The sequence below is a fragment of the Haemaphysalis longicornis genome, unplaced genomic scaffold (assembly GCF_048455015.1).
Source record: "Haemaphysalis longicornis isolate Haplotype H1 unplaced genomic scaffold, Haemaphysalis longicornis Haplotype H1 scaffold_13, whole genome shotgun sequence".
Lineage (NCBI taxonomy): Eukaryota > Metazoa > Arthropoda > Arachnida > Ixodida > Ixodidae > Haemaphysalis > Haemaphysalis longicornis.
This window is the reverse complement of record NW_027526233.1, coordinates 2,046,313-2,060,650: the sequence shown is the minus strand read 5'-3', so window position 1 is coordinate 2,060,650 and position 14,338 is coordinate 2,046,313. Positions and strand designations below refer to the sequence as shown.

At 49.2% G+C, this 14,338-nt stretch overlaps 1 protein-coding gene across 3 annotated transcripts in view; it reads right to left on the bottom strand.

The window, feature by feature from the left end:
- The window catches only part of LOC144164206 (xaa-Arg dipeptidase-like), an 88,220-nt gene that overhangs the window by 38,259 nt on the left and 35,623 nt on the right, over window positions 1-14,338 (bottom strand). For 2 of the 3 annotated variants that reach the window (XM_077694722.1, XM_077694720.1), the window contains exon 2: window positions 12,090-12,297. The exons of the other annotated variant lie outside the window; for it this stretch is intronic. In XM_077694722.1, coding sequence (XP_077550848.1) covers window positions 12,090-12,297 — 208 coding nt within the window. The remainder of the gene's footprint in view (window positions 1-12,089; window positions 12,298-14,338) is intronic. 3 annotated transcript variants of the gene reach the window in all.

The window sequence follows — 14,338 nt, the reverse complement described above, 5'->3', positions numbered from 1 at the left end:
GACTTGGTTGCCCGTCAACGCGCCGACAGCTACTGCCGAAACATAATCGATCGGCTCACCGGTTCGACGCAACCACCTAATAGCCGCCTACGTCGGCAACTACGAAATTTCCGGTTGGTTGATGGCGCGCTTCACCGTATCAACCACCACACCGATGGTGCCGGATGGGTTCCAGTTGTGCCTCGTTCCCTTCGTTCAAGCATCTTGCAAGCTTTCCATGATGACGCAACCGCTGGCCACCTTGGATTTCACAAGACATACGAGCGCATTCGAGGTCGCTTCTTTTGGCCGGGACTGTCTACCAGTGTCGCCAAATACGTCGCCTCCTGCCCGCCATGTCAACATCGTAAGAGATCTACGTCTCCACCCGCCGGTCTATTGCAGCCGGTTCCATGCCCAGCTACACCGTTTGAAGTGGTCGGTATTGACCTTTACGGTCCATTGCCTATGACGGCCACTGGTCACCGCTGGATCGTCACGGCCGTTGACCATCTAACTCGCTACGCGGAGACGGCTCCACTTCGTTCGGCCAGCGCTGCTGACGTCGCTCACTTTTTCTTGCACAATATCTTACTTCGCCATGGCGCACCTCGCGTCCTCCTTAGTGACCGGGGCAAGAGCTTCCTGTCGCAGGTCCTCTCCGATGTACTTCAAGCTGCTAACACCTCTCACAGGATGACATCGAGTTACCATCCTCAAACTAACGGACTTACGGAACGCTTTCACCGCACTCTTTCCGACATGCTCTCGATGTACATACAGCCTGATCACAGAAATTGGGACACTATCCTACCTTTTGTTACTTTTGCCTTCAACACCGCAGTTCAACGCACCACAGGATACACCCCATTCTACCTTGTGTACGGTCGGCACCCTTCACACACTTTGGATACCTGCTTCTTTACCGCTCCGGTTTCCCCTTCTGCATCGTCCCCCGAACAATTCGTTTCTCGCATCGCACATTGCCGCCAGCTTGCTCGCACGCGCACTGAAGCTAGTCAACAGGACCGCAAACAACGCTATGACACTGCTCATCGATCTGTTTACTTCTCCCCTGGTGACGAAGTCTTGATCTGGACACCGGTCCGCGTTCCCGGCCTCTGCGAGAAATTTTTACACCGCTTCCTTGGTCCTTACAAGATTCTCGAGGCGACCTCACCCGTCAATTATCGCGTCACCCCAGTTTGTGGAACTTCGGACCGTCGTCGTCGCGGTACAGAGATTGTACACGTGTCCCGGCTTAAGGCCTTCACTCGCCGTGATCCTGCCTAATCCGCGGCCAGGCGGCCGCTTTTCCCAAGAGGGGGCATTAGTGTGAGCTTTGTTTGAGGCTACAGCCTGTATGCCACCATAGGTAGCAATTGCCCACTATCATCACCACCGGCTTGAGGTGATAACTTCTTCATTTCCTGTACAAACTCATCATCATCGACGAGCCCGCTTCTTCAGAGATCATCATCAGTGCTGGGGCCTGATCGCCATCTTGCGTTCTAGTCGACTCGCCTCCGAATAAAGGAGCTACGAAGCCACGGTCTGGTCGCCTGCTATCTACGGCCTCACAATATATATATATATATATATATATATATATACACGGAGCAGCAAATTAAATCCTAAAGCAACGATTTTAGAATCTGCCTTCAAAACCCACCACCACGACCACGAGGTTCGGGAATCTTATCTCATTTTTAAGTTTGGGTCAGTGACGCTTGGTTAGAGTTATTAGAGTTACGGAAAACTAACGTGCTTATCCCTCGATTAAAACTGGCGGCCTCATATTTTTAAAACCACGTTCATTAATCCTACCCTTGAGTTTCCCATCAGAATTCGCAGAAACCCTCCAAATCCAGCAGCTTTATTTGCCTAATGCGGCTCAACAATGCCATTTGTCCTTGGGAGGGAGGCCGCCTTCTCACCGCCACTTAGGAATGTTTAACCCTCAGTTTAGACCCTACCTATTTCCTGTTCAGTTGCTAGCTTCTGTGCCATGCTTTTTTTGTGCCCTGTATCTCTTCTCTCCATCCGCGAGGGCCACACCCATCTTCGCTTCCACCCCAACCAGTCTCCCCAACCACTGAATACCTTACTGTATACTCTTCCCTTCCTTTTGAAACCGCGATTGTCCAGTTTTCCGCATTGTCTGAGCTTGCTGCCCACGCCGCCTACGTTGCCCCGTCATGGTACAACCTTGAACGCTGCTTTGTTAACACGACCCCTTTCTCTGTCACTCTCTCTCCTTTTTTTGTTGTTGTTGTAACATAGGCGTAGCCCGACTGCATGCATACTCTCCGTTTCCGAAACATCTTCCGCTCTTTCTCACAGTTTTCTGCAAAGCTATATAAGAAATGTGTTCCAAATGTGTGTGACAGCAAAATCATGTAACTGTACTCTGATGAAGGCAAGTCCCGTTGCTGCGTAAGTAAACCTTGTTTGTTATTGTTCTTGCTGTGTATCCAATTCTTTACACATACTATATATATATATATATATATATATATATATATTTTAAGGCCGATGGTAGGCGAGGCAGACCAGTACGCGCAAACCGCTTTATTCGCAGGCCGAGCGGCAAGGCGGCAAGATGGCGACCGAACCAGGTTACCGATGATGATAGTTCGAGAAGGTAGAAGAATCGGTGATGATGAGTACGGTCACGATAATGATGAGTAGAGGTAGCCTCAAGAACCTTGTAAGGACCAAGGAACCGGTGTAGGAATTTTTCGCAGAGGCCTGGAGAGCGAACCGGTGTCCACACCAAGACTTCGTCACCAGGTCGGAAAGAAACGGACAGGCGAACAGTGTCGTAGCGTTCTTTGCGGTCTTGTTGGCTTGCTTCTGTGCGCATGCGAGCCAGGCGCCGGCAGTGGTCGATCCGAGACAGGAATTGTTCCGGAAACGATGCAGAAGCGGACACAGGAGCGGTAAAGAAACAGGTATCAAGCACGTGCGATGGATGACGGCCGTAGACAAGGTAGAAAGGCGCGTACCCTGTAGTGCTTTGAACTGCCGTGTTATAGGCAAAGGTGACTGAGGGTAATATAGCGTCCCAATTTCTGTGGTCAGGTCGTGTGTACATTGATATCATGTCAGAAAGCGTGCGGTGAAAACGTTCGATGAGCCCGTTCGTTTGTGGATGGTAGCTTGATGTCATTTTGTGGGAGGTATTAGAGGCACGAAGTACTTCGGCAAGGATCTCAGATAGAAACATCTTGCCGCGGTCACTTAACAGTACGCGAGGGGCTCCATGTCGTAGCATGATGTGTCGCAAAAAGAAGGCAGCGACGTCGCCAGCGCTAGCCGAGGGAAGTGGCGCTGTCTCCGCGTAGCGAGTCAAGTTATCAACGGCCGTGACGATCCAGCGGTGACCAGTGGACGTCGTCGGTAAGGGCCCATACAAATCAATACCGTCCACTTCAAACGGCGTAGTTGGACACGGAACAGGCTGGAGGAGACCGACAGGGGGTGCCGTAGAGCGCTTGCGGTGCTGACAGGGTGAACAGGATGCGACGTATTTCACCACATTGGTCAAGAGTCCTGGCCAAAAGAAGCGACCTCGAATGCGGTCATACGTCTTTTGAAAGCCAAGGTGGCCGGCGGTGGCGTCGTCATGAAAAGCTTGCAAGACGCGACTCTGGAGAGAACGAGGCACAACTGGGACCCATGTGGCGCCATTTGGGTGGTGGTTTCTGCGATACAGTGCACCGTCTATGAGCTGGAACTGCCGCAGTTGGCGACGTGGGCGGCTATTCGGTGGACGTGTCGAACCAGCGAGCCGATCCATTATTTTCTGGCAGTAACTGTCTGCTCGTTGATGATCGACCAAGTCGCGGCGGTCGTCAGCCGGTGCATAGTCGACAGGTGCAACTGATGAAGGCGGTGTATGAGAAAGCGACGCCATGTCGCTTGAAGACGGCATAAGCGGGCACCGCGAGAGTGCGTCTGCGTCTACATGCTTGAGTCCGGACTTGTAGGTAACTGTAAAGTCGTACTCTTGCAATCGCAGAATCCAGCGTCCCAGGCGTCCCGACAAGTTTTTCAATGAAGACAGCCAGCACAGAGCGTGATGGTCTGTGACGACGGTGAAATGTCGGCCGTAGAGATATGGCCGAAACTTTTGCACAGACCACACAACGGCCAGACACTCCTGTTCCGTTATTGTATAATTCTTCTCCGCTCGTGTTAGAAAGCGGCTGGCATAAGCAACAACCCTCTCGCGGTGGTGAGCATCGCGCTGCAACAGAACGGCGCCAATGCCATGCCCACTAGCGTCGGTGTGGAGGATCGCCGGTCTCGATTCATCAAAGTGGCATAATACAGGTGCGGAAGTAAGCGCATGCTTGAGGTCTTGGAAGGCCTTTTCGCAGCCATCCCTCCAGTCGAAGGGGGTATCAGAATTTAATAGCTGGTTCAGAGGTGCAGCGAGAGTAGCAAAATTGCGGACAAAATGGCGAAAATAGGACACCAGGCCGAGAAAACTACGCAGCGCTTTTTGTTGCTGAGGTCGAGGAAAATTGGCTACAGCAGAAATTTTGTCTGGGTCGGAGCGTATGCCATCTTTACTGACGACGTGACCAAGAACCTTTATCGATTTGCTAGCAAAACGACATTTCTTGGTGTTCAGAATCAGACCAGCCTTTGCCAGGCAAGTCAACACCTCGTCCAGACGCTGCAGATGTTCCGCAAAACTTGACGAAAAGATGACGATGTCGTCAAGGTAACACAGGCATGTTTTCCATTTAAGGCCGCGAAGGACCGTATCTATCATGCGCTCAAATGTGGCTGGGGCGTTGCATAAGCCAAAAGGCATTACGTTAAATTCGTACAAGCCGTCTGGGGTCGCAAACGCCGTTTTCTCTTTGTCAGACTCGCGCATGGGGATCTGCCAGTAGCCAGATCGCAGGTCCAGACTAGAGAAATATTGAGCCCCTTGTAGACGGTCCAGCGCGTCATCTATGCGCGGCATCGGATACACATCCTTCCGGGTAATCCTATTCAAAGCCCGATAGTCCACGCAAAAGCGTACGGAACCATCTTTTTTCTTCACCAGAACAACCGGAGAAGACCACGGGCTCGAGGAAGGTCGAATAACGTTTCGTTGAAGCATGTCCGCGACGTTTTCTTCTATGACTTTCCGTTCCGACGACGACACACGGTACGGGCGGCGGCGAACAATGTGAGTCCCATCTGTCTCAATACAATGCTCTGCAATAGACGTCTGTCCAAGGTTGGTGGAGATGCAGTCAAATGAGTTTTTGTGTTTTTCGAGCAGCTCAAGTAGGAGTCTCGTTTCGAACGCCGTGAGGTCTTCGCTAATCGTGGTTGCCAGGGTGGGACGTGAGGGCCCGGAATCTGAAGACAGGGGAACGGAAGACACAGAGCAGAGGAAAACCAGAGACAGGCTGTCATCAGCCACAACGGGAGCGAGCGTGGTGTCTTCAGGGAGGAGTATCGCCTCAGAAGTGATATTCGTAACAATGAGCGGCGCAGACCAACATGCAAAACGGACAAAGCAGGTCGCGATAATGATTCCTTGGGGAATAAAACGCACAGAAGGAACGATTAACGCATCACCGTCATGAATTTGGGTTGAGTGAACTGAAAGGACTGTATCGTGGCCCGGGTATAAAACGTAATCGGCACTTGCTGTCAAATTCAGTTGTGGCTTTTCTTCCAGAATGTTGGTGTCCTCCGTATCTGCGAGTTCAATTTGCAGTTGCTGGCATGAAATGACGGCGGATGCGGATGACAAGAAGTCCCAGCCCAAGATAAGGTGATGCCCACACGGTGACAACACTGCACACTGAACGTGATGACGAAGTTGACCGACTGAAATTCGTACCGTGCACTGTCCGGATGGCCTGATCGTGCTGCTATTGGCGCCATGCAAAGAAGGTCCACTGTAGAGTGTTCGAACCTTGCCTAGTCGGGCACACAATTCCATACTTATCACCGAAATACTGGCACCAGTGTCAATAAGGGCATCTACACAAACACCTTCAACCAAAACTGACAACATGTTCGATGGACGCTCCGGAGGCATTGTAAGTTTCCCAGGTCATGCAGTTTCCCCTCCCAAAACTGCATTAACTAGTTTTCCGAGTGCTGGTCGGTGACGTAGGTCGCAGGCCGAAGTGGTGACAGCGCCCGACGGCCTGGCGATGGTGAGCGGCGTCGCGTATCGCGCGGCTACGAGAAAAGTCGGTTGGTGGCTCAGGTGGCGACGGTGAACGGCGTGAGAAAGACGGGTGCGTACGATGCACGTAGTCGAAGTAATTCGGACGTACATTATCGCGTTCGTAGGCTGCGTAGCCGCGTCGTTCGTCACGTTGGCGCCTTCGACAAAATCGGGAGATGTGGCCCCGGATGCCACAATAATTGCAGACTGGCCGGCCAACTTTGGGGTCGTGGTGTGGCGGGAAATAAGTCGGCGTGGTATGCAATCGAGGCATGGCGGCCACGTATCCGGGCGGGGCCTGTGTCGTAATGGGACTGAGCGGTAGAGGATGCCGACCAGCCACATCCGAGTAGGATGGCGTTGCTACAGAAACAGGTTGGGTGGGAGGTGGAAGTACCGGCATAGCCGCGAGCTCCTCCTTAACAATATCCCGTAGGCCAGGCACAGAAGGAGCTTCGCGGACACAGTGTGTGCACTGGGAAATATTGGCGTGCATCTCCTCGCGAATTATAGAGCGTATCAACGCACGCAGGTCTTCATTTCCCAGATGGTGGGTAGGAGCCGTGTCTTGACGAAGGCGGATGGACTGTAGTTCGTCGATACGCTTACAAGTGGAGATCACGTCCGACACGGTTGTGGGGTTCTGCGTTGCCAGTGTGGTGAACGCGAACTCACCGATTCCTTTCAGAACGTGGCGTACGCGGTCAGCTTCCGGCATGTTATTGTCGGCGTGACGACACAGCGCCAGAACGTCCTCGATATATGAGGTGTACGTTTCATCGGTGTAGGTGTACGGGTCTCGAGTTTCTTTTTCGCGCTGTCGCTCCGAGCTTTAGAAGAGCCGAAAATCCGGCGGAACTGAGCAACGAAATCGGCCCAGTCGGTGATGGTATGCCGGTTATTTAGATACCACGTCTCGGCAACCTTGGTCAGGGAGAACGAAACCTTTTGCCGCTTGAGGTTATCGTCCCAGCGGTTGAATGCGCTCACCCTGTCGTAGTTGTCCAGCCACTCGTCGGCATCATCGTCACGAAGGCCAGCGAAGAAAGGAGGTTCACGCTGGGGGCTGGTTATGATGCACTGGGGGGTTGGTGGAGCCGTGGCGTTCGCCGATTCCAGCGTCATCGCTGTAGTTTCCGGCATTAGGCGCCGACCCGAACGGAGCTCCAGTGGGGAAGCTTGAGAGGTGGATTACGGGACCGAAACGCACCTTCCACCACTTGTAAGGCCGATGGTAGGCGAGGCAGACCAGTACGCGCAAACCGCTTTATTCGCAGGCCGAGAGGCAAGACGGCAAGATGGCGACCGCACCAGGTTACCGATGATGATAGTTCGAGAAGGTAGAAGAATCGGTGATGATGAGTATATACAGAGATGAAGAAGCCGTGGCCGCAACCGAGCGCCAGTGAAGATAGCATTCCACTGGGACATTGCATTCAGCGTTCCGACCTTCCACAAACGAGGCTACCACTAGTCTCACAAAATATATATATATATATATATATATATATATATATATATATATATATTTATTTATTTATATATGTAGCGAATCAGAATAGGACATGATGGGCTCGTTGAAAATAACACAGAAATAAGAGTTGACAGTCAAGAAAACCTCGGAAAGCAAAGGGGAGGATGTTGTAGGTCATTGAAACAGATAAAGAATTTGGAAAGAAAGAAAGAAAGTGGAGAAAAAATGCCCGCTAGGTGGGATCCAGAATACCGGTCTGGTGCTATAACCACTACGCTACCGGCGGGGCGATTTTCCCCTCCACTTTCAATGACCTACAACAACCTCTCCTTTTCTTTCGGAGGTTTTCTTGACTGCCAACTCTTATTTCTGTGTTATTTTCAACGAGCCCCTCATTTCCTATTCTGATTCGCTACATGCATAGCGAGGGCCTCTTTTCTGGCAGTCTTGGTGCCATATGAAGCTTAACAGGGTTCAACGCTGGTCGACCACTCTGGACATGTCGTAGACACTCCAGTCACGACCCGGGGGTTAAAAAGAAGGTCCCCTTCACCCCGAGTAGTCCGAGTGGCACTGGCTGCCTCCCCCAGCACAGGAAACAAAAATACCTACACATAAATACCCCAGAAAGTGGAGGGGAAAATCACCCCGCCGGTAGCGTAGTGGTTATAGCACCAGACCGGTATTCTGGAGGTCGTGGGTTCGGATCCCAACTGGCGGGAATTTTTACTCCACTTTCTTTCTTTCCAAATTCTTTATCTGTTTGAATGACCTACAACATCCTCCCCTTTGCTTTCCGAGGTTTTCTTGACTGTCAACTCTTATTTCTGTGTGATATATATATATACATATTTAGTTATTTGAGAAAATGGCCGACTCACGATTACAAACAAATATAGTGGTTTGGTTTTTAATCGTGAGGGAACCATTTTCTCAAATATTTCTTCTGGCTCCTCGATAAGTTTTGTCTACTGATTATTCTACTTTACTTTTTTACTGCTTCTTCTTTACTGCTTCTTCTTCTGCTTGAGAATGAGAAAATCAGGGTCTCATTGAATTAAAACAGAAATAAGGTTTGGCAGTCAAGAAAACCTCGGAAAGCAAAGGAGAGAATGTGGTAGGGTATTGAAACAGATGACGAATTTGGAAAGACAGAAAGAAAGTGGAGAAAAAATTCCCGCCGGGTGGGATCCGAACCCACGGCCTCCAGAGTACGCGTCTGGTGCGATGACCACAACGCTACTGGCGGGGCTGCTTCCCCTCCACTTTCTCGGGTATTTATGTTAAAGTATTGGGTTTCCTTTGCTTGGGGGTAGTCGCCAGTGCCACTAGGACTACTTTCGGGGAAGGGGACCTTCTTTGTATCCCCCAGGCCGTGGTTCCAGTGCCTACGACATGTCAAGAGTGGTCGACCAGCGTTGAACCCTCTTAAGCTACCGTTGGCACGAAGACTGCCAGAACAGAGGCCCTCGCTATGCATGTAGCGAATCATAATGGGAAAATGAGGGTCTCGTTGAATTAAGGCAGAAATAACGTTTGGCAATCAAGAAAACCTCGGAAAGCAAAGGGGAGAATGGGGTAGGTCATTGAAACAGATGACGAATTTGGAACGGCAGAAAGAAAGTGGAGAAAAAATTCCAGCCGGATGGGATCCGATCCCATGACCTCCAGAATACCGATTGCTCGGTCTCGCCCAATACCGAAATCGACCGAAATTTCCATGCTTTAAGGGCATTAATGAAAATATGTGTTAACAATATTTTCTGGGAATATTGGCCACCGAAGACGATGTTTCTGGCAACAAATTGTGGCTCTTATCTAGCCAAATAGAACGACACTTAATAGATTGGGCCTACCAGTAGCTCGTCATAAAAAGCTGAAATATCCCTGCAGAGATTCATTTCGAAATTCGTAAAATATTGACACGAGGCACCGACAGGCGTCTAACAAACTATGCGTTTATGTGGGGATTTGCCACAGGTTAAGTGAACGGGGATTGGGCGACGAGTTCCCGTGGAAGAAGAGGACGAGTTGTGGTGGTTGTGCTTCCCTCGGTGTGTACTCGCGGCACCCAGCCTCTGGCGTTTTGAATTTACGAATACATCTTTCTACAGCATCCTCGCCTCGTAACATCTTGTGGTGGAGGTGCGGGAGTCTACTGCGACGACGGAGCTTCGCAGCGGTCGCCAGATTTCGTTCACCGAGCTTCGCTCGGACGACACAGTGGCTGCTGGAACCATGACACCCCGCTTCGCAACGAGGCCCCAGCGGCTACTGCCTCTTTGACAAGCTCCCACATCATTTTGTCACGAATACATCTTTCTACAGCATCCTCGCCTCGTAACAATATTGTTCTTCAATGGCGGCCTAAATCTTTCATTGCCAGAGAGTTTCGACTAGACGTGGTCGAACACCATTACCCGAACAGTACAGACCTCCAATGAGTTCCCTGGACGTCCTCAGTCAATCACAATGTATTCAATGGCTCGGTTCAACGCCGTTAATATTCAACAATTCCATTAAATTATTACTTCACGATCACTTAGCCTTGGGTGGGCCTATTGCTAATAGATGATGTATTTTGTTTCCTAGTGTCCTAGGCTCACAGTTCCCGTTCGTGACGAAAGAATGTCGCGAAAATATATGTAGCCTTTCTCACCAAATTGAGTGTTCTGGATATTTGAAAGTATGGCACGTCTCGGCCTCTTCTTTCGCTCTTTTGCGCCTACTCCTCCTTAAAGTATGGCTGCAGGAGACACGTTGTCAATCCCTCTTGACGTCTACGGTAAGGGTATTGCTCAGTTGGCAAAGGTCAGATTGTCAATGACTTTGATTTGTAGGCGAATATCTTGGGTGCCGCTGTCTGAATGGACAGGGATACGGCCTCTAATGGTCGTAGCGCAAGTTCTCCCAAGCATTGGAAATTAAAGTGTCAATAATTTCAAGACAATTTTTCGCCTGCTCACCACATGACAGCCTGTGTGTAAAACAAGTAGGTCCGCATTGCAAAATAGAAAAAATGTATACGACCTCCACTTTCTGCCTGAGCTTGGTCTAAATTTCTATTGTCTTGGTCACAGCTTGGTCACAGCTTGGTTTAAATTTCTATTGTCTTATAATGATTCTCAGATTTGAAATGGATTCATTATCATTATTATTGGTTTGTTTCTGAGACTTTTACGTTTAATATCAAATATTTGACCCGTATGAGCATAGTGTGACATTTTTCTATCAGAGGCCTTCTTTTACCTTTAGCAACCGCGTTCGCTTTAGGTAAATATACAGCCTTGGTGGTTTTGCACCAGCGAAAATTATAACCGGAAAACCATTGCAATTCGGGGCTACAAATGCAGTAGGTCTAAATTTTCCAAAGCGCTTTTTTGAACTTTATCAATCTCGTCGAGCGGTCTCACCAACGCGGTAAATTTGACCATCATTTGTCACCAGCGGTGCTGTACCCTTGGCAACGTATCACGTAACTCGTCGGGCCGATCTGCGCACACAGCCCCGTTCGACGCAAACACCACCGTTACCGGCTTGGCGCATGCGCTCTCCGCAGCTGGTTCGTGCCTGACCACGTGACTCGTCCCGTGCATGTGAGCTTCATCATGAATGAGAGCGAGGCCGGGCCGTCTACTCTGAGCGTTGCGCGGGAGGTGTAGGCTGTGAGCCGTCATCGGCAAACGGTGTCTGACCCCCACGCGAATATCCCCCTGTAAGCTTTTCGGCTCGGAAAACTCCGGCAGCTGGGCCACAGCCCCAGAAAATGCAGGCTTTAGACGAATAGTGTAATAATGACAGATAAATAATCAAACGTTAACCTAATCAAACCGAGACTAATTAGGCTAAGCCAAGCTAGTCCTTCACATATCCACTGTTAGCTGAGCTAAGCCGCGGCCTTTTTTTCTGGCAGATTCCAAGCAGCGTAATTATTTAAAAGAAGATATACCAGGACGTTTTCACACCAAAATTCGCCTTCTTTAAACATTTGTCTTTCGACACTTGCAAGTTCCTCTCTGATCAATTTCTTCTAATCCGCAACATGACGAGCCCTAGCTTCTGTCTTACAATTCCGTCTTCCGCAGAAATATCTTGTAAACGAAGGCTTAGCGCCAGTCATCCGGGGAGATAAAAACTCGTAAAGCGACGTAAGCAACACCTTTAAGTACTAATAAAGTGTCTTTTTCGCTTTAGAGCAGTATTTACGAACTGAGTAACTGGTATGTAGCGATATTACTGAATGGCGTCTGATGGGCGAGTCTGTGTAGTCCAATACTATGAAGCCGAACCGAAAACTCTTGTTATATGTTCCGAATTTCCGACAAGATCACTACGCATAGCTATCACATTCGAACATCATTTAAACCATTCTACGGAAGATATTGATCTCCTTCTTCCTATTGGAAATATGCAACACATAAATTTAGGTGCTGCCTTCACCTCCATACTCGGCTCGAAAAGCCGTCGGAAGCACGTAGTTGCGTGTCACTCGAAATCCTTCGCCTTCCAGGTAGCAAGCGATGTAGTCGTGGGCCTTAAGTTCAGCGAAGGCTACTTCCGGATGACGCCAAAGGTACTGGCCCAGTGCACTTAAGGCATCGATCCTTGATTGTATGGCGTCCTCGGTGATCACAGCGTATTTATCCATCTGAAAAAAAGGGGACGCAAGACGTACCTGATGTAATAAATGCTTTTGCGCCTCATGAAAATCGCCAAAATTTAAATACATAGCCCTTTGGCCGAAGCACCGGTCTCAAATACGTCCAGTATGCGGCGACAAAGTGCCGGGAACATGCACGAAGGTTTTAACACTTTTTGACTGAAGCGGGATTGCGCAATTTGTATAGTTCCTTTCAGCACTAGTTTGCGCCAGGGCGAAAGAAACAAGAAACACGCAGCAGAATATGTATAGTAGCCATTACAGTTCTGTGAGTAGAAATGTGTACATTACCTGATCGAGCTGGCTAATTCGTTAAAAGATGCGCGCGATGTGGTCCTATAAAGGTTTCACATTTGCTGCAGAACATCTCAAGACTTTAAAAGGTCCACTCGCCTGCCAAAACGATAAACTCATTCTAATACACAGTAACGGTCATATTGTAGCTAAGCTGGCGATATATCTGCTCTTTTGCTACAGGAGACGGGCTGTTAAATTCAAGCACCTCAGTTAATCAATGAACACCGCCGGCAGCTTAGTTACTGTTGCTAAAGATCCTGCAGCGCTCCGAGTGTCGTACATTCCTTGGGCTTCGTGGGCGTTGCACCCTCTTGAAAGAAAACATCCCAGTCCTGGAGAACCTGCCCGGCCTGCAATCCCCCTACGTTTCGGACGAAGTGAGGATGTGCGATCAATTTATTCGACGCGTATACACACGCTGTCCTCGCCTGGACACGCTGAATACATACACGAAGTCTGTACGCGTTGCGGGGGGGTGGAGTGGTTTTATGTTCCTAAACAGTCTGCCAGTGACCACTTCACTTACAAATACACTGCCCTCGGGCTCCCGGTACTGCCCATACTTCGAGTCGCTTGAGATCGACAATGTGGTCAGCGGGAACGGAATCAGCGTATCGCAAGCGCTTCAAGGGCTCCAGAAGCTAAGAAGTGGGAGAGCGCTCGGTTTCCCTGGTACCGGCTGCTTCGTCTCCACTTTTCCCCACCCTATTTTGCCACATGAATTCATCGATGCTCCCCGGCTGATAATCAAAAAACAGCAACCACATTTTATGAAGCAAGGCTGCCTGGACTACGTAAGCTGGCGTTCAACGCTTTACCAGATCGACGCTTCGAACTAAGGGCGCTGTCCTCCTACATCAACCTTGAGAGCATCAGCAGCTTGACAAGCAGTTACATCATCCTTTCGGAACTGTGCCAGTTCCCAACCTTAATTCGCGCTAGGCTGATCGTCGAGAGATACATTCGTGCAGTTCACTATTTGAATGAGACGTGCCCTGAAATCTTAAGACCAAACTAGAGAACTACTAGCAATATTTGATGAACTAGTGTCTGATATCGACAGTCATTGATTCTTCCTTGTATAGCACTAACTTCACCTTGCTTCTTTTGTACACATTGAGTCTGACCCACTCCTGCGATTGCGCTTTCGGGCTGCAGTATGTACAAATAATTATTTAATCAATGAATGAGTAAATAAGTGGCTTGTTTCGCTCTGTTAACAGGGCTTAGTGTTACAGAAAGAAGAGGTCCGTTTTATACAGTTACCACTTTGAACTTAGTGTGAATAAATTTCAGCTTGATCCACAGGCTGCTCGGGACGCCTGGCGATGTAATAATTTTACTGTGATTTTCGAGGCTACTGAGTCAAACATAAAATGGACAGTGCTGCAATGTCGGTAATAAGACAGTATAGAACATTCGCAAAATGTTAAGGATACTAGCGGATGTAACACAGAATAAAATTCACTTCTCGTTAGGAGTTTCCCGAAACTCCTAAACATATAATACAATGTCTGGCTTATGGCTTTTGTTGCTGAGATATTTTTGCAATACTTAATCGCAGATCTTCTCAGTCGTAAAACGGCTTCGTACAGTTTTAGTTACAAGAACTTCATTCAGGTCTTGCTTGGGTGCTAACTTTGCTGTTTCAAGCAGGGGACCTTTGAATTCTATAAAATGATGCACTCTCCCTTCGTACGGTATGCCTTATCGGAGTGTACGCAAATTAAAT